The 21,666-nt window shown below is 53.1% G+C and overlaps 1 protein-coding gene across 2 annotated transcripts in view; it reads left to right on the top strand.

Moving 5' to 3' along the window:
* The window catches only part of LOC116958381 (ribose-phosphate pyrophosphokinase 1), a 37,716-nt gene extending 16,849 nt beyond the window's left edge, over positions 1–20,867 (top strand). For both annotated transcript variants that reach the window (XM_076064376.1, XM_076064377.1), the window contains exons 3-5: positions 16,198–16,296; positions 17,605–17,729; positions 20,671–20,867. In XM_076064376.1, the coding sequence (XP_075920491.1) occupies positions 16,198–16,296; positions 17,605–17,729; positions 20,671–20,848 (402 nt within the window). In that variant the 3' untranslated portion in view covers positions 20,849–20,867. The remainder of the gene's footprint in view (positions 1–16,197; positions 16,297–17,604; positions 17,730–20,670) is intronic.
* Positions 20,868–21,666: the final 799 nt, after the last annotated feature.

The raw sequence follows: 21,666 nt of genomic DNA, 5'->3' as shown, positions 1-21,666 counted from the left end.
GTACTCCTCCTCATCCTCCTCCTCTTCCTCCTCCTCATCCTCCTCCTCGATCTCTTCCTCATCCTCCTCTTCCTCATCCTCCTCCTCTTCCTCCTCGTTCTCCTCCTCCTCATCATCCTCCTCATCCTCATCCTCCTCCTCTTCCTCCTCCTCATCCTCCTCGTTCTCTTCCTCCTCCTCATCCTCCTCGTTCTCTTCCTCCTCCTCCTCGTTCTCCTCATCCTCCTCTTCCTCATCCTCCTCCTCTTCCTCCTCGTTCTCTTCCTCCTCCTCCTCCTCGTTCTCCTCATCCTCCTCTTCCTCATCCTCCTCCTCTTCCTCCTCATCCTCCTCGTCCTCCTCATCCTCCTCATCCTCCTCTTCCTCCTCTTCCTCATCCTCTTCCTCCTCCTCGTTCTCCTCCTCCTCTTCCTCCTCCTCCTCGTTCTCCTCCTCGTCCTCCTCCTCATCCTCCTCTTGCTCATCCTCCTCTTCTTCCTCCTCATCCTCCTCCTCGTTCTCCTCCTCGTCCTCCTCCTCCTCATCCTCGTGCCCCCCCCCCCCCCGCTGCCTCTGTCGCCCTCTGTCTCTCTCTCTAACCCCCCTCTCTCTCTCCAGCCCCCCCCCCTCTCTCTCTCTACCCCCCTCTCTCTCCAGCCCCCCCCTCTCTCCAGCCCCCCCCCCCGCTCTCCCCAGCCCCCCCCCCCCGCTCTCTCCCGCCAATCGGCCCAAATTCCCCGGTGATTTCGCTCGATTTTTGGAGTGGGTGGGGTCAAGATTTGCGTTGAGCTCTCTCGGCAGTCGACCCAATCAGTGCAATCGATGGACCACGAGGATCGTTTGTTGTGGTGGTGGTTGTGGTGGTGGTGGTTGTGGTGGTGGTTGTGGTGGTGGTGGTTGTTGTTGTGGTGGTGGTGGTTGTGGTGGTGGTTGTGGTGGTGGTGGTTGTTGTGGTTGTGGTGGTGGTGGTTGTTGTGGTGGTGGTGGTGGTTGTGGTGGTGGTTGTGGTGGTGGTGGTTGTGGTGGTGGTGGTTGTTGTTGTGGTGGTGGTGGTGGTGGTTGTGGTGGTTGTGGTGGTTGTTGTTGTTGTGGTGGTGGTTGTGGTGGTGGTTGTGGTTGTGGTGGTGGTGGTGGTTGTGGTGGTGGTTGCTTGCGGTTGCTTTGCTTCCCCCGTGGCTCTCTCTCTCTTCGCCGCGACGTGCAGTTTCGTCTCTATACCCCTACAGCCCCTACCCCTACAGCCCCTACCACTGTGTGTACCCCTACAGCCCCTACCCCTACAGCCCCTACCACTGTGTGTGTACCCCTACAGCCCCTACCACTGTGTGTGTACCCCTACAGCCCCTACCACTGTGTGTGTACCCCTACAGCCCCTACCACTGTGTGTGTACCCCTACAGCCCCTACCACTACAGCCCCTACCACTGTGTGCGTACCCCTACAGCCCCTACCACTGTGTGTGTACCCCTACAGCCCCTACCACTGTGTGTGTACCCCTACAGCCCCTACCACTGTGTGTGTACCCCTACAGCCCCTACCCCTACAGCCCCTACCACTGTGTGTGTACCCCTACAGCCCCTACCACTGTGTGTGTACCCCTACAGCCCCTACCCCTACAGCCCCTACCACTGTGTGTGTACCACTACAACCCCTACCCCTACAGCCCCTACCACTGTGTGTGTACCACTACAACCCCTACCACTGTGTGTGTACCCCTACAGCCCCTACCCCTACAGCCCCTACCACTGTGTGTGTACCCCTACAGCCCCTACCACTGTGTGTGTACCCCTACAGCCCCTACCACTGTGTGTGTACCACTACAACCCCTACCACTGTGTGTACCACTACAGCCCTGTGGCCACTACTTGAACCGTAGTGGCACTACTAGAAACCCCAGAGACCCCTAGAGTCTCGTAGATCCATTCAGACTCATAGATCCATAAAAAAACTAAATGAACCGTATACTCAGAGACCCATAGAGACTCTCAGAGACCCCTAGAGTCTCGTAGATCCATTCAGACTCATAGATCCATAAAAAAACTAATAGAACCGTATACTCAGAGACCCATAGAGACTCTCAGAGACCCCCAGAGACCCCTAGAGTCTCGTAGATCCATTCAGACTCATAGATCCATAGAAACTAATAGAACCGTATACTCAGAGACCCATAGAGATCCATTGAGATACATAGAGACTCGGAGACCCATAGTCTCTCAGAGACCCATAGATACCCATAGAGACTCTCAGAGACCCATAGAGACTCTCAGAGACCCATAGAGACTCTCAGAGACCCATAGAGACTCTCAGAGACCCATAGAGACTCTCAGAGACCCATAGAGACTCTCAGAGACCCAGATAATGTCTTGACGACGATAGTGAGAAGACTGCTCCCAGGAAGATGTGGCCACTGTTTGAGCCTTAGTGTCACTAAAAGAGAGACTTTTAGACTTTTGAACAACTGTTATTGCCGCCAACAGCACTGGAGGCGATTCCGATCCGGAACACACAAAGTCACCAGCAACACAAACAACACGCAAAGTCACCAGCAACACAAACAACACACAAAGTCACCAGCAACACAAACAACAACACACAAAGTCACCAGCAACACAAACAACAACACGCAAAGTCACCAGCAACACAAACAACAACACAAAGTTCACAGCAACACAAACAACACACAAAGTCACCAGCGACACAAACGACACACAAAGTCACCAGCAACACAAACAACACACAAAGTCACCAGCAACACAAACAACACACAAAGTCACCAGCAACACAAACAACACGCAAAGTCACCAGCAACACAAACAACACACAAAGTCACCAGCAACACAAACAACACACAAAGTCACCAGCAACACAAACAACACGCAAAGTCACCAGCAACACAAACAACACACAAAGTCACCAGCAACACAAACAACACGCAAAGTCACCAGGAACACAAACAACACACAAAGTCACCAGCAACACAAACAACAAACACAAAGTCACCAGCAACACACACAACAAACACAAAGTCACCAGCAACACAAACAACACACAAAGTCACCAGCAACACAAACAACAAACACACAAAGTCACCAGCAACACAAACAACACACAAAGTCACCAGCGACACAAACAACGCACAAAGTCACCAGCAACACAAACAACAACACACAAAGTCACCAGCAACACAAACAACACACAAAGTCACCAGCAACACAAACAACAACACACAAAGTCACCAGCAACACAAACAACACGCACAAAGTCACCAGCAACACAAACAACAACACACAAAGTCACCAGCAACACAAACAACAACACAAAGTCACCAGCAACACAAACAACACACAAAGTCACCAGCAACACAAACAACACACAAAGTCACCAGCAACACAAACAACAACCACAAAGTCACCAGCAACACAAACAACAACACACAAAGTCACCAGCAACACAAACAACAAACACAAAGTCACCAGCAACACAAACAACAACACACAAAGTCACCAGCAACACAAACAACAAACACAAAGTCACCAGCAACACAAACAACAACACACAAAGTCACCAGCGACACAAACAACACACAAAGTCACCAGCAACACAAAAACAACACACAAAGTCACCAGCGACACAAACAACAAACACAAAGTCACCAGCGACACAAACAACACACAAAGTCACCAGCAACACAAACAACACACAAAGTCACCAGCAACACAAACAACACACAAAGTCACCAGCAACACAAACAACACGCAAAGTCGCCAGCAACACAAACAACAAACACAAAGTCACCAGCAACACAAACAACAATACACAAAGTCACCAGCAACACAAACAACAATACACAAAGTCACCAGCAACACAAACAACAATACACAAAGTCACCAGCAACACAAACAACAATACACAAAGTCACCAGCAACACAAACAACAAACGCAAAGTCACCAGCAACACAAACAACAAACACAAAGTCACCAGCAACACAAACAACACAGAAAGTCACCAGCAACACAAACAACAACACAAAGTCACCAGCAACACAAACAACACACAAAGTCACCAGCAACACAAACAACACACAAAGTCACCAGCAACACAAACAACAACACACAAAGTCACCAGCAACACAAACAACACACAGTCACCAGCAACACAAACAACAACACACAAAGTCACCAGCAACACAAACAACACACAAAGTCACCAGCAACACAAACAACGCGCAAAGTCACCAGCAACACAAACAACAACACACAAAGTCACCAGCAACACAAACAACAACACACAAAGTCACCAGCAACACAAACAACACACAAAGTCACCAGCAACACAAACAACAAACACGGTAAAGGCACCACCACCACCCCCATGTACGAAGCCACCGCTGTTGTTGTAGAAGGGCACCCCCCAGTTTCCTGAAGATGTCCCCCCCAAAAGGCGGAACGTTGAGTTTGAGCCGCTGGTAGTGTAAGTACCGGCGGGGCAGATCCTCCCTGGCACCGCAGGAAATGCACCAAGTCTGTTACCCCCACCCGGCGAGATTCGGCTGAGAGAGAGACCCGTAGAGACACAAAGAGACCCATTGAGATGCACAGGGACTCGTGGAGATCCAGAGACCGATTGAGACGCATTGAGACCCATAGAGATCCTCAGAGGTCCACAGAGACTCGTAGAGGCCTATACTCAGAGAGCCATAGAGATCCATTGACATCCATAGAGACTCAGAACCATAGATACTTAGAGAGCCATAGAGATCCATTGACATCCATAGAGACTCAGATACCCATACTCAGCCATAGAGATCCATTGACATCCATATAGACTCGGAGAACCATGGAGACTCAGAGAGCCATAGAGATCCATTGACATCCATAGAGACTCAGAGACCCATACTCGGAGACCCATAGAAATCCATAGAGATCCATTGACATCCATAGAGACTCAGATACCCATACTCAGCCATAGAGATCCATTGACATTCATATAGACTCGGAGAACCATGGAGACTCAGAGAGCCATAGAGATCCATTGACATCCATAGAGACTCAGAGACCCATACTCGGAGACCCATAGAGATCCATAGAGATCCATTGACATCCATATAGACTCAGATACCCATACTCAGCCATAGAGATCCATTGACATCCATATAGACTCGGAGAACCATAGAGACTCAGACTCATAGAGACCCATAGAGATCCATTGACATCCATAGAGACTCAGACCCATACTCAGAGAGCCATAGAGACCCATAGAGATCCATTTACATCCATATAGACTCAGAGAACCATGGAGACTCAGAGAGCCATAGAGACCCAAAGAGATCCATTGACATCCATAGAGACTCAAAGACCCATACTTGGAGAGCCATAGAGTTCCATTGACATCCATAGAGACTCAGAGACCCATACTCGGAGAGCCATAGAGATCCATAGAGATCCATTGACATCCATAGAGACTCAGAGACCCATACTCAGAGAGCCATAGAGATCCATTGACATCCATAGAGACTCAGATACCCATACTCGGAGAGCCATAGAGACCCATAGAGATCCATTGACATTCATAGAGACTCAGAGACCCATACTCAGAGAGCCATAGAGATCCATTGACATTCATAGAGACTCAGAGACCCATACTCGGAGACCCATAGAGATCCATTGACATCCATAGAGACTCAGATACCCATACTCGGAGAGCCATAGAGATCCATTGACATCCATATAGACTCAGAGAACCATAGAGACTCAGACTCATAGAGACTTATTGACATCCATAGAGACTCAGAGACCCATACTCGGAGAGCCATAGAGATCCATAGAGACTCGGAGAACCATGGAGACTCAGACTCGGAGAGACTCGGAGAGACTCGGAGACCCACAGATGCTCGGCAAAAACGTGCAGGTGGGGGCGCGCCTCTACCGCTGCCACTACGGCACGGCGCTTATCTGCGCCCGCCGATGGTGACGCCGCCCCCGTTGTTGCCGCTAGCCCCCCCCCTTTGGCCCAGAGGGCCGCTATCAGCACACGGTGGGGTTGAAGGCAGGGCCGTAAAGGACGGAGGCTACTGTCCAGTTCTGTGTAAACCTCCCTCCCCGCCTCCCTCTCACCGGCGCCTGCAAGCCTGCATTATCTAACCGCGTAATCCGTTTTGCGTGGGTTTTTTTTTTTTTACCACGAAGCCTCTGTGGTAGCGGCTCGTGCGTTGCTTGCTGATTGGACGACGCCTTGTTTATTTGCCAGTATTTGCCAGCACCAATCGGTTTCAAGGACAAGGCCAATATATTGTCACAGTGCGCGCGCACGCGCGCGTGGTTTTTTTTCTGTTTGCACTGTGACCGCGGGTATTGTGGTTGATGCGGTAAACATGAATCCTCCTCTTTTTGATTTGAAGCTTTCGTGACTGCAGTAATTCATGTTCGTGGTTTTTTTCGGTAAAGTCACGTTGAAGAGAAACAACAACAAAATAATAAAATATATATAAAACAATTTAAAAAAATTCTCACGACGTTTCGACCATAACTCAAACGGTCATCTTCAGGTGTGTTGGTTTGCATAAATTTATTTTTTTATTATTTTATTATTTTTGTTTGCCACCGTTTAAAAATAAATTTATGCAAACCAACACACCTGAAGATGACCGTTTGAGTTATGGTCGAAACGTCGTGAGATTTGTTTTTATTGTTTTATATATTTTTTATTATTTTGTTGTTTCTCTTCAACGTGACTTTACCGAAAAAACTAAGAATATGAATCCTCCTCGTCAAAAAAAAGGTTTCAGTTTTGTTTCTGGGAAAAAAAGGGGGGTAAAAAACCCCCCCTGTTATTATTATGATGGTGCCTTGTTAGTCGTGCTGTGCGCGTGTGTGTCCGCCTGTTTGGTGTTTTTGAACATCCCGACTTAACACAACAGTTTCGATTTAGAGCTTTCGTGACTGCAATGATTCATCTTCTTTGGTTCTTTCGGTAAAGTCACCAGGTAGAATGAGAATAAAATAATAAATTGATAAAATAACGCAATAATATTCTCACGACGTTTCGGCCACAGCACAAGCGGCCCTCATCAGGTGAAGGGGACGAGAGACTGTCTGGTAGGACAGCGCTGGAGTGAAAGAGCCACGTTCAGATCACGGCCTTTAAGCTGTGTGAGAGGAAACAAAGCGCCCTCAACTTTAACACAACAGCTCCCGTATTTGTGGCAGACGGGGTATAAAAAAAGGCTTCGATTTTTGTTGTTGTTGTTGTTGTTACATATTTCAATTTTTTTATATACTGCCAAACAAAAGCGTCCTGTAAAAATGCTCGCGCACGCACGCACGCCTGCTTCACCAGAGCTTATTAATGCTTTTGGTGTTGGCATTGTGCCCTTGCTCCGGTCACCTTTTGGTGGCGGCTGCCTCTGCTTGAGGGCCCGATCGGTGTGCCAAGGACGGGTGCGGACATCGCGAAACCATTTTTTATTTGCGTGTTTTGACCACGAGGTCTCTCGCGTGCGGCGGTTAGCGCGGGCAAAACGATGCCCTCTTGGTAATATCGGCGTGTCTCTTTGGCGTCTGAACAGCTTTATGAACACTGGCTACCCTTTCGGTAAAGTCGTCACCACCACCACCACCACGTGGAAGGGAAGCAACAAAATAATAATAAATAAAATAAAATAAAAAATCTAAAACGACAAAATTCTCGAGACGTTTCCGCCGCGGCACGAGCCATTGTCACCGGGCGTGAAAACCACAGCTAGAAAGTTTCGGGGAAAAAAAGTGTGTCCGAACTAACCGGCAACTTTCCTGCTGTGGTTTTCGCACCTGATGATGATGATGATGGTGGTGGTGGTTGGTGGTTGCTGCTGCTCGTGTTGCAGTCGAAACATCGTGATAATTTTTTTATTGTTTTATATTTTTTACTGTTTCCCTTCTACGTGGTGACTTTTCCCGAAAGAAGCAAGACTGTGAATCCCCTGCAGTGACGAAAACAGCAGCCCCCCCGTTTTTTTTGTTTATGCCAAGAAGCGTCGAGCCCCCTTTTTGTATCGTAATATTTGAAGCCGCTTGAGTAGCGTTGTGTTCAACGAGGGCTGGCGGTGACGACGCCGATGCTAAACTAAAATTAAACTCTCTATATATATTTCGATTTAAAGCTGGTCGCGGCTGCAAGGATTCATCTTCTCGTTGGCTCTTCCGGTAAAAGTCACCGCCACGTGGAATGGGAACTAAACAATACATTGATAAAATAACGCGGTAAAATTCTCACGGACGTTTCGGCCGCAAACGCAAGCGGCCTTCTTCATTGAAGCTCTGCCCGTCCCGACAGGTCTGTTCCTTTCACCTGAAGAAGGCCGCTTGCTACACGCCGAGCCCTTTCAGTCTTCACTCGGGACCCCTGGGCTGTCGCAAGCGATCGTGGCCTAGATTTAAAGCTTTCGTGGTGACTGCTAGGATCCATACTCTTTGGTTCTATTGGGTAAAGTCACGTAGGTGAAAAATAAAATAACAAAAAAATCACAGCGCTGTCCTACAAGACAGTCTCTCGTCCCTTCTTCACCTGATGAAGGCCGCTTGTGTTGTGGCCGAAACGTCGTCGTGATTTTTTGTTGTTTTATTTTCACCTACGTGGTGACTTTACCCAATAGAACCAAAGAGTATGATCGTGGCCTCTTTGGTTCTTTCGGTAAAGTCACCACGTAGATTGAGACTAAAATAACGTCGTGAGAATTTTACCGCGTTATTTTATATTACCAACTTACTATTTGACTCTAAATTCTACGCGGCGGTGGCGACTTTAACCGAAAGAACCAACGAAGATGAATTACTTGCAGTCACGACCAGCTTTAAATCGAAATAAAATGATGAATTGATCAAATAAAATAACGCGGTAAAATTCTCACGGACGTTTCGGCCACAAACGCAAGCGGCCTTCTTCACTGAAGCTCTGCCGACCCCGACAGGTTCTGTGTGCTCCTTTCACCTGAAGAAGGCCGCTTGTGTCGTGGCCGAAACGTCGCGAGAATTCGATCGCGTCATTCTATTTTATCGACTTATCATTTCATATCCTCATTCCGCGTGGCGGTGGCTTTTACCGAAAGAACCAACGAAGATGAAACTCTATATTGTGAGCAGGTGAAGAAGGCGGCCCCCCAGCCCCACTGAGCTACTGCACGGCCCTCACTTCAGCCTGGCCATCGCCAATGATTGAGGCTCGGCGTCGTGTGGAAATTCGCAGCAGCAGCAGCAGCCCAAACACTCTGAAGGCATCGTGATGTTGTTTCTAAATGTGGAGGGGAAAACCGGAGCACCCGGAGAAAAATCCCACGCAACCGCGGGGGGCGAGAGACGCGCAAACTCCAAATATGCAGCAGCAGCAGCAGCAGGCGTCAGGGTCGGGATCGAACCCACGACCTCCTGTGTACCAGGCGAGGTAGTCAACATCTCCCGGCCGTTACGAGACCCCCCCTTTGCCCGGCAGCAAGATACAGGAATGGGTTTTTTTACCCCCTTTTATCTGGCACCAAAACTGGCACCTTTATGCGAGGGGATCATGTTTGCGATAAGCACAACACAAGCGGTCAGAATGCAGACAAGAAGAGCACACCACACCACACACAAGTACTCCACACACACACACAAGCACACCACACACACACAAGCACACCACACACACACAAACACACCACACACACCACAAACACACCACACACACAAGCACACCACACACACAAACACACCACACACACACAAGCACACCACACACACAAGCACACCACACACACACAAGCACACCACACACACACAAGTACACCACACACACACAAGCACACCACACACACACAAGCACACCACACACACCACAAACACACCACACACACAAGCACACCACACACACACACAAGCACACCACACACACACACAAGCACTCCACACACACACACAAGCACACCACACACACACACAAGCACACCACACACACACAAACACACCACACACACCACAAACACACCACACACACAAGCACACCACACACACACACAAGCACTCCACACACACACACAAGCACACCACACACACACACAAGCACACCACACACACACAAGCACACTACACACACACAAGCACACCACACACACAAGCACACCACACACACAAGCACACCACACACACAAGCACACCACACACACACACAAGCACACCACACACACAAGCACACCACACACACCACACACACACCACGCACACCACACACACACAAGCACACCACACACACACAAGCACACCACACACACACAAGCACACCACACACACACACACACACCACACACACACACAAGCACACCACACACACAAGCACACCACACACACACACAAGCACACCACACACACACACAAGCACACCACACACACACACAAGCACACCACACACACACACAAGCACACCACACACACACAAGCACACCACACACACACAAGCACACCACACACACACAAGCACACCACACACACACAAGCACACCACACACACAAGCACACCACACACACAAGCACACCACACACACAAGCACACCACACACACACACAAGCACACCACACACACACACAAGCACACCACACACACACACAAGCACACCACACACACACACAAGCACACCACACACACAAGCACACCACACACACACACAAGCACACCACACACACAAGCACACCACACACACAAGCACACCACACACACACACAAGCACACCACACACACAAGCACACCACACACACACACACACACTCCACACACACAAGCACACCACACACCACAAGCACACCACACACACTCCACACACACAAGCACACTCTACACACACAAGCACACCACACACACAAGCACACCACACACACAAGCACTCCACACACACACAAGCACACCACACACACCACCACACACACAAGCACACCACACACTCCACACACACACACAAGCACACCACACACAAGCACACCACACACACCACACACACCACACACACCACACACACCACACACACACACAAGCACACCACACACACCACACACACAAGCACACACCACACACACAAGCACACCACACACAAGCACACCACACACACAAGCACACCACACACACCACACACACAAGCACGCCACACACACCGTCTGAAAAATGATACAAAAGCTCGAGACTCGGGAACTGAATTCCACCACCACCACCCACGCTTCGTATTTAACCCGCTCGCTTGATTCGCGCGCGGGTTAAATACGGAGCGGAACGAGTTTGGCGAAGTATGGATTTGCCAGCGGAATGCAATTGGCTCGGGAATACAAAGGGGGGCCGTTGTCGTGGGGGGGGGGGGGGGTGGTGGTGGCTGGGGCGTTTGTGGCCTTGGGGGGCGAGCACACGAGGTGAGGAACAACGGCCCCCCTCTTCAGCGCTGGCGAAGGCAGCGTCTTCATTTAGATCGTAGGCCCTGTTGTAGACTCGGCGGGGTGTCTGTGTGGGCTTTATTGGCTCTCCTCCCATTAGGGGTGGTGGCTATGAGGATAGTTGTGGTGATGACGGTGGTGATGACGGTGGTGGTGATGGTGGTGGTGATGGTGAGGATGGTGGTGATGAGTGGTGGTGATGGGGATGGTGGTGGCTATGATGATAGTTGTAGTGGTGATGGTGAGGATGGTTGTGATGGTGGTGGGGATGGTGGTGGTGATGGTGAGGATAGTGGTGATGGTGAGGATGGTGGTGATGACAGTGGTGGTGGTGGGGATGGTGGTGGCCATGATGATAGTTGTAGTGGTGATGGTGAGGATGGTGGTGATGACGGTGGTGGTGGGGATGGTGGTGGTGATGGTGAGGATAGTGGTGATGACGGTGGTGGTGGTGGTGGGGATGGTGGTGGCTATGATGATAGTTGTAGTGGTGATGGTGAGGATGGTGGTGATGACGGTGGTGGTGGTGGGGATGGTGGTGGCTATGATGATAGTTGTAGTGGTGATGATGATGATGGTGGTGATGACGGTGGTGGTGGTGGGGATGGTGGTGGCTATGATGATAGTTGTAGTGATGGTGGTGAGGATGGTGGTGATGACAGTGGTGGTGGTGGGGAAGGTGGTGGCTATGATGATAGTTGTGGTGGTGATGGTGGTGATGACAGTGGTGGTGGTGGGGATGGTGGTGGCTATGATGATAGTTGTAGGGGTGATGGTGAGGATGGTGGTGATGACAGTGGTGGTGGTGGGGATGGTGGTGGCTATGATGATAGTTGTAGTGGTGATGGTGATGATGGTGGTGATGACGGTGGTGGTGGTGGGGATGGTGGTGGCTATGATGATAGTTGTAGTGATGGTGGTGATGACGGTGGTGGTGGTGATGGGGATGGTGGTGGTGATGGTGAGGATAGTGGTGATGGTGAGGATGGTGGTGATGACAGTGGTGGTGGTGGGGATGGTGGTGGCTATGATAATAGTTGTTGTGGTGGTGATGATGACGGTGGTGGTGGTGGTGGTGGGGATGGTGGTGGCTATGATGATAGTTGTAGTGATGGTGGTGATGACGGTGGTGGTGGTGATGGGGATGGTGGTGGTGATGGTGAGGATAGTGGTGATGGTGAGGATGGTGGTGATGACAGTGGTGGTGGGGGTGGTGATGGTGATAGTAGTGGTGATGGTGATGACGGTGGTGGTGGTGGTGGGGATGGTGGTGGCTATGATGATAGTTGTAGTGGTGATGGTGAGGATGGTGGTGATGACTGTGGTGGTGGTGGGGATGGTGGTGGTGATGGTGAGGATAGTGGTGATGACGGTGGTGGTGGTGATGGTGATAGTAGTGGTGATGGTGAGGATGGTGGTGATAGTGAGGATGGTGGTGATGACGGTGGTGGTGGGGATGGTGGTGGCTATGATGATAGTTGTAGTGGTGATGGTGAGGATGGTGGTGATGACAGTGGTGGTGGTGGGGATGGTGGTGGTGATGGTGAGGATAGTGGTGATGACGGTGGTGGTGGTGGTGGGGATGGTGGTGGCTATGATGATAGTTGTAGTGGTGATGGTGAGGATGGTGGTGATGACGGTGGTGGTGGTGGTGGGGATGGTGGTGGCTATGATGATAGTTGTAGTGGTGATGGTGAGGATGGTGGTGATGACAGTGGTGGTGGTGGGGATGGTGGTGGCTATGATGATAGTTGTAGTGGTGATGATGATGGTGGTGATGACGGTGGTGGTGGTGGGGATGGTGGTGGCTATGATGATAGTTGTAGTGATGGTGGTGATGACGGTGGTGGTGGTGATGGGGATGGTGGTGGTGATGGTGAGGATAGTGGTGATGGTGAGGATGGTGGTGATGACAGTGGTGGTGGTGGGGATGGTGGTGGCTATGATAATAGTTGTTGTGGTGGTGATGATGACGGTGGTGGTGGTGGTGGTGAGGATGGTGGTGGCTATGATGATAGTTGTAGTGATGGTGGTGATGACGGTGGTGGTGGTGATGGGGATGGTGGTGGTGATGGTGAGGATAGTGGTGATGGTGAGGATGGTGGTGATGACAGTGGTGGTGGGGGTGGTGATGGTGATAGTAGTGGTGATGGTGATGACGGTGGTGGTGGTGGTGGGGATGGTGGTGGCTATGATGATAGTTGTAGTGGTGATGGTGAGGATGGTGGTGATGACGGTGGTGGTGGTGGGGATGGTGGTGGCTATGATGATAGTTGTAGTGGTGATGGTGAGGATGGTGGTGATGACTGTGGTGGTGGTGGGGATGGTGGTGGTGATGGTGAGGATAGTGGTGATGACGGTGGTGGTGGTGATGGTGATAGTAGTGGTGATGGTGAGGATGGTGGTGATAGTGAGGATGGTGGTGATGACGGTGGTGGTGGGGATGGTGGTGGCTATGATGATAGTTGTAGTGGTGATGGTGAGGATGGTGGTGATGACAGTGCTGATGGTAGTGGCGGCGGTGGTAACAACCGGTTCAGCTTACGGTAAACTCCAAGCCACCGTCTCGCTTGACGATTCTCATTCACGCGCAGACACCGCTGGTTAAAAACAAACCCCCTCCGCCTCTCCCACCCGGCTCTTTCCCGTTGACGAATATTTTCATCGCCAATTTCCTCAAGACAGCCAGGACCTTGCCGTGCCCGGCTCCTCTTCGCCGCCACAGCTTGCGCCCGCCGGGGACGAACTGCACAGGCACAATAGCGGGGTGGTGGTGGTGGTGGTGGTGGTGGCGCGCCGGTTTATTCCTTAGACGACGCGCTCTCCTGTCGAGCCTGTGGTGCGGTGTCGAGTCTGCTGCCCACAGACTCAACACTGCCACCCACACTCCACACTGCCACCCACACTCCACACTGCCACCCACACTCCACACTGCACCACAGACTCAACACTGCCACCCACAGACTCCACACTGCCACCCACACTTCACACTGCCACCCACACTCCACACTGCACCACAGACTCCACACTGCCACCCACAGACTCAACACTGCCACCCACAAACTCAACACTGCCACCCACACTTCACACTGCCACCCACACTCCACACTGCACCACAGACTCCACACTGCCACCCACAGACTCAACACTGCCACCCACAAACTCAACACTGCCACCCACACTTCACACTGCCACCCACACTCCACACTGCACCACAGACTCCACACTGCCACCCACAGACTCAACACTGCTACCCACACTCAACACTGCCACCCACACTCCACACTGCCACCCACAGACTCCACACTGCCACCCACACTCAACACTGCCACCCACAGACTCCACACTGCCACCCACAAGCTCAACACTGCCACCCACAGAATCAACACTGCCACCCACAGACTCAACACTGCCACCCACAGACTCAACACTGCCACCCACAGACTCAACACTGCCACCCACAGACTCCACACTGCCACTCACAGACTCAACACTACCACCCACACTCAACACTGCCACCCACAGACTCAACACTGCCACCCACAGACTCAACACTGCCACCCACAGACTCCACACTGCCACCCACAGACTCCACACTGCCACCCACAGACTCAACACTGCCACCCACAGACTCCACACTACACCACAGACTCCACACTGCCACCCACAGACTCCACACTGCCACCCACAGACTCCGCACTACACCACAGACTCCGCACTACACCACAGACTCAACACTGCCACCCACACTCAACACTGCCACCCACAGACTCCACACTACACCACAGACTCCACACTGCACCACAGACTCCACATTGCACCACAGACTCCACACTACACCACAGACTCAACACTGCCACCCACACTCAACACTGCCACCCACACTCCACATTGCACCACAGACTCAGCACTGCCACCCACAGACTCAACACTGCCACTCACAGACTCCACACTGCACCACAGACTCCACACTACACAGACTCCACACTGCACCACAGACTCAACACTGCCACTCACAGACTCAACACTGCCACTCACAGACTCAGCACTGCCACCCACACTCCACACTGCCACCCACAGACTCCACACTGCACCACACACTCCACACTACACCACAGACTCCACACTACACCACACACTCCACACTACACCACAGACTCCACACTACACCACAGACTCCACACTGCACCACAGACTCCGCGCTGTGTTTCGTTAGTTACCCGCACACCTCCGGCTAGCAGCACGGTCGGGCTAGCCGTGCGGCGGTGCTAATGACGAAGTTCACCAACGCGTACAGCGCTCAGCCCGCTGCACTTGGGCTCCTCACGCGGGGTGGGAATCGTCACGGGGAGCGTCGTGGGGGTGCTTGTTGGGGGGTGTTCTCTTGTCGCCGACTTTCGCTTCACGCTGCCCCGGCTTCCTCCCCGTGTGTGGGTGTGTGTGTGTGTGTGTGCGGGTGTACGTGTGCGGGTGTGTGTACGTGTGTACGTGTGTGTGCGGGTGTGCGTGGGCGGGTGTGCGCGGGTGTGTGTGCGCGTGTGGGTGGGCGTGTGTGTGTGCGGGTGTGCGCGGGTGTGTACGTGTGTACGTGTGCGGGTGTGTGTGCGGGTGTGTGTGCTGGTGTGTATGTGTGTGCTGGTGTGTGTACGTGTGGGGGTGTGTGTGTGCGGGTGTGTACGTGTGTGTGTGGGTGTGTGTGTACATGTGTGTGTGCGGGTGTGTGCGGGTGTGTGTGTGTGCGGGTGTGTGTGTGTGCGGGTGTGTACGTGCGTCTGTGTGTGTGTGGCTGGCGTCTGTGCAGAGCCGTGCCCCCATCTCCGCCAAGCTGGTGGCCAACATGCTGTCCGTCGCCGGGGCTGACCACATCATCACCATGGACCTGCACGCATCACAGATCCAGGCAAGCACGGCGCCCCTCACCTCACTCACCTCACTCACCTCACCTCACTCACTCACCTCACTCACTCATATCACTCACATCACTCGCTCACTCATATCACTCACCTCACTCACCTCACCTCACCTCACTCGCATCACCTCACTCACTCACTCACATCACTCACCTCACTCGCATCACTCACCTCACCTCACTCACCTCACCTCACTCACCTCACCTCACTCACCTCACTCACCTCACCTCACTCACCTCGCCTCACTCACCTCACTCAGCCACCTCACCTCACTCAGCCACCTCACCTCACTCACTCACCTCACCTCACTCACCTCACCTCACTCACCTCACTCACCTCACCTCACCTCACTCAGCCACCTCACCTCACTCACCTCACCTCACTCACCTCACTCACCTCACTCACCTCACATCACTCACCTCACTCAGCCACCTCACCTCACTCACCTCACTCACCTCACTCACTCACATCACTCACCTCACTCAGCCACCTCACCTCACTCACTCACCTCACTCACCTCACTCACCTCACCTCACTCACCTCACCTCACTCACCTCACCTCACTCACATCACTCACCTCACTCACCTCACTCGCCTCACTCACTCACCTCACTATCTCCCTCACCTCACTCACCTCACTCCCTTCACTCACCTCACTCACCTCACTCACCTCCCTCCCCTCCCTCACCTCACTCACATCACTCACCTCACTCACATCACTCACCTCACTCACCTCACCTCACTCACCTCACCTCACTCACCTCACCTCACTCACCTCACTCACCTCACTCACCTCACTCACTCACATCACTCACCTCACTCAGCCACCTCACCTCACTCACTCACCTCACTCACCTCACCTCACTCACCTCACCTCACTCACCTCACTCACCTCACCTCACTCACATCACTCACCTCACTCACCTCACTCGCCTCACTCACTCACCTCACTATCTCCCTCACCTCACTCACCTCACTCCCTTCACTCACCTCACTCACCTCACTCACCTCCCTCCCCTCCCTCACCTCACTCACATCACTCACCTCACTCACATCACTCACCTCACTCACCTCACCTCACTCACCTCATCTCAGTCACCTCCCTCAGCTCCCTCCCTCCCCCTCCCCAAGGATTCTTCCCCATCCCCGTAGACAATTTGTACTCTGACCATCCCTCCCTCTCCAGGGATTCTTCGACATCCCCGTAGACAATTTGTACTCTGACCATCCCTCCCTCCCCAGGGATTCTTCGACATCCCCGTAGACAATTTGTACTCTGACCATCCCTCCCTCCCCAGGGATTCTTCGACATCCCCGTAGACAATTTGTACGCGGAGCCGGCGGTCCTCAAGTGGATCAAGGAGCACATCCCAGAGTGGAAGAACTGCATCATAGTGTCACCTGACGCTGGCGGAGCCAAGAGGTGGGTGGGGTGGGTGGGAGTGGTGGGGGGTGTGGGAGTGGTGGGGGGTGTGGGAGTGGTGGGGGGGGTGGGAGTGGTGGGGGGGGGGAGTGGTGGGAGTGGTGGGGGTGGGGGTGGGAGTGGTGGGGTTGTGGGAGTGGTGGGGTTGTGGGAGTGGTGGGGTTGTGGGAGTGGTGGGGGTGGTGGGGGGGTGGGAGTGGTGAGTGGTGGGGGTGGTGGGGTTGTGGGAGTGGTGGGAGTGGTGGGGGGGGGGAGTGGTGAGTGGTGGGGGTGGGAGTGGTGGGGGGGTGGGAGTGGTGGGTGGGGGGGGTGGGAGTGCAGTCGTGGAGGCGGTTGCCGTGGTGGTAACGTGATGGTGGAGGTGATGGCTACTGTGGTGGAGGTGATGGCTACTGTGGTGGTGGTGATGGCTACTGTGGTGGAGGTGATGGCTACTGTGATGGTGGTGATGGCTACTGTGGTGGAGGTGATGGCTACTGTGGTGGAGGTGATGGCTACTGTGATGGTGGTGATGGCTACTGTGGTGGAGGTGATGGCTACTGTGGTGGAGGTGATGGCTACTGTGATGGTGGTGATGGCTACTGTGGTGGTGGTGATGGCTACTGTGGTGGAGGTGATGGCTACTGTGATGGAGGTGATGGCTACTGTGATGGTGGTGATGGCTACTGTGGTGGTGGTGATGGCTACTGTGGTGGAGGTGATGGCTACTGTGGTGGAGGTGATGGCTACTGTGGTGGAGGTGATGGCTACTGTGGTGGTGGTGATGGCTACTGTGGTGGAGGTGATGGCTACTGTGGTGGTGGTGATGGCTACTGTGGTGGAGGTGATGGCTACTGTGGTGGTGGTGATGGCTACTGTGGTGGTGGTGATGGCTACTGTGGTGGTGGTGATGGCTACTGTGGTGGTGGTGATGGCTACTGTGGTGGAGGTGATGGCTACTGTGGTGGTGGTGATGGCTACTGTGGTGGAGGTGATGGCTACTGTGGTGGAGGTGATGGCTACTGTGGTGGTGGTGATGGCTACTGTGGTGGTGGTGATGGCTACTGTGGTGGTGGTGATGGCTACTGTGGTGGTGGTGATGGCTACTGTGGTGGTGGTGAGGTGGTGATGGTGGTGATGGCTACTGTGGTGGTGGTGATGGCTACTGTGGTGGAGGTGATGGCTACTGTGATGGAGGTGATGGCTACTGTGATGGTGGTGATGGCTACTGTGGTGGAGGTGATGGCTACTGTGGTGGAGGTGATGGCTACTGTGGTGGAGGTGATGGCTACTGTGGTGGTGGTGATGGCTACTGTGGTGGTGGTGATGGCTACTGTGGTGGTGGTGATGGCTACTGTGGTGGTGGTGATGGCTACTGTGGTGGTGGTGGTGGTGGTGATGGTGATGGTGGTGAGGTGGTGATGGTGGTGATGGTGGTGATGGCTACTGTGGTGGTGGTGATGGCTACTGTGGTGGAGGTGATGGCTACTGTGGTGGTGGTGATGGCTACTGTGGTGGTGGTGATGGCTACTGTGGTGGTGGTGATGGCTACTGTGGTGGTGGTGATGGCTACTGTGGTGGTGGTGATGGCTACTGTGGTGGTGGTGATGGCTACTGTGGTGGAGGTGATGGCTACTGTGATGGAGGTGATGGCTACTGTGGTGGTGGTGATGGCTACTGTGGTGGAGGTGATGGCTACTGTGATGGAGGTGATGGCTACTGTGATGGAGGTGATGGCTACTGTGGTGGAGGTGATGGCTACTGTGGTGGAGGTGATGGCTACTGTGATGGAGGTGATGGCTACTGTGATGGTGGTGATGGCTACTGTGATGGTGGTGGTGGTGGTGATGGTGATGGTGGTGAGGTGGTGATGGTGGTGATGGCTACGGTGGTGGTGGTGATGGCTACTGTGATGGTGGTGGTGGTGGTGATGGTGGTGGTGATGGTGGTGGTGGTGATGGTGGTGATGGTGGTGATGGTGGTGGTGGTGGTGATGGTGATGGTGGTGGTGATGGTGGTGATGGTGGTGGTGGTGATGGTGGTGATGGTGGTGGTGGTGATGGTGGTGGTGGTGGTGATGGTGGTGGTGGTGGTGGTGATGGTGGTGGTGGTGGTGATGGCTACTGTGGTGGTGGTGGTGATGGTGATGATGGCTACGGTGGTGGTGGTGGTGGTGATGGCTACGGTGGTGGTGATGGCTACGGTGGTGGTGGTGGTGGTGATGGTGGTGGTGATGATGGTGGTGGTGGTGGTGGTGATGGTGGTGGTGATGGTGGTGGTGGTGCTGGTGGTGATGGTGGTGGTGATGGTGGTGCTGGTGGTGGGTGTGATGGTGGTGATGGTGGTGGTGATGGTGGTGCTGGTGGTGGTGGTGATGGTGGTGATGATGGGTGGTGGTGGTGATGGTGGTGGTGATGGCTACTGTGATGGTGGATTGTCGCTGTGACGGTGAAGCCCGCTGCTGCTGACCGTACCGTTTCCTCTCTCTCCATCTCCCGCTCTCTCTCTCTCGCCCCCTCTCTCTCTCACCTCCTCTCTCTCTCTCACCTCTCTCTCTCACCTCCTCTCTCTCTCACCTCCTCTCTCTCTCACCTCTCTCTCTCTCTCACCTCTCTCTCTCACCTCCTCTCTCTCTCTCACGCCCTCTCTCTCTCACCTCCTCTCTCTCTCTCACCTCCTCTCTCTCTCTCTCGCCCCCTCTCTCTCACTTCCTCTCTCTCTCACCTCCTCTCTCTCTCACCTCCTCTCTCTCTCACCTCCTCTCTCTCTCACCTCCTCTCTCTCTCACCTCCTCTCTCTCTCACCTCCTCTCTCTCTCACCTCCTCTCTCTCTCACCTCCTCTCTCTCTCACCTCCTCTCTCTCTCGCCTCCTCTCTCTCTCGCCCCCTCTCTCTCTCGCCCCCTCTCTCTCTCACCTCCTCTCTCTCTCACCTCCTCTCTCCATCCTCCCCCACCCCCCAGGGTGACGTCTATCGCCGACCGCCTCAACGTGGACTTTGCCCTCATCCACAAGGAGCGCAAGAAGGCCAACGAGGTGGACCGCATGGTGCTGGTGGGGGACGTGAAGGATCGCATCGCCATCCTCGTGGACGACATGGCCGACACCTGCGGCACCATCTGCCACGCCGCCGACAAGTGAGGAGAGGAGGGAGGGGAGGAGGGAGGGGAGGGAGGAGAGGAGGGAGGGGAGGGAGAGGAGGGAGGGGAGGGAGGGGAGGGAGGGGAGGGAGGAGAGGGAGGGGAGGGAGGAGAGGGAGGGGAGGGAGTTGAGTGTGTGGAATCACGGGGATCAATGCACAGATAACCACGACAACAGCAGCAACAAAAAAGCAGCTCTGAAGAATGAGCTCTCAATGTAGTGTGGTGTGGTGTAGTGTACCGTGTAGTGTACCGTGCAGTATGGTGTGGTGTAGTGTACCGTGTAGTGTACCGTGTAGTATGGTGTGGTGTAGTGTACCGTGTAGTTTGGTGTGGTGTAGTGTACCATGTAGTGTACGGTGCAGTGTAGTGTGTAGTGTACCATAGTCTGTGCGCATGTGTGTGTGTAACCGTGTGTGTGTGTAACCGCGTTTGTGTGTAACTGTGTGTGTGTAACTGTGTGTGTAACTGTGTGTGTAACTGTGTGTATAACCGTGTGTGTGTGTAACCGTGTGTGTGTGTAACTGTGTGTGTAACCGTGTGTGTAACCGCGTGTGTGTGTGTGTGTAACTGTGTGTGTGTAACTGTGTGTGTGTGTAACTGTGTGTGTGTGTAACTGTGTGTGTGTGTAACTGTGTGTGTGTGTAACTGTGTGTGTGTGTAACTGTGTGTGTGTGTAACTGTGTGTGTGTGTAACCGCGTGTGTGTGTGTGTGTAACTGTGTGTGTGTGTGTAACTGTGTGTGTGTGTAACTGTGTGTGTGTGTAACCGTGTGTGTGTGTGTAACCGCGCGTGTGTGTGTGTGTAACCGCGTGTGTG

The sequence above is a fragment of the Petromyzon marinus genome, unplaced genomic scaffold (assembly GCF_048934315.1).
Source record: "Petromyzon marinus isolate PM22_M1 ecotype Great Lakes invasive population unplaced genomic scaffold, UKy_Petmar_22M1.pri1.0 PM_Scaffold_412, whole genome shotgun sequence".
NCBI classification, from domain to species: domain Eukaryota; kingdom Metazoa; phylum Chordata; class Hyperoartia; order Petromyzontiformes; family Petromyzontidae; genus Petromyzon; species Petromyzon marinus.
Note: the sequence above shows the minus strand (reverse complement) of the source record. Positions and strands in the feature narration are given on the sequence as shown.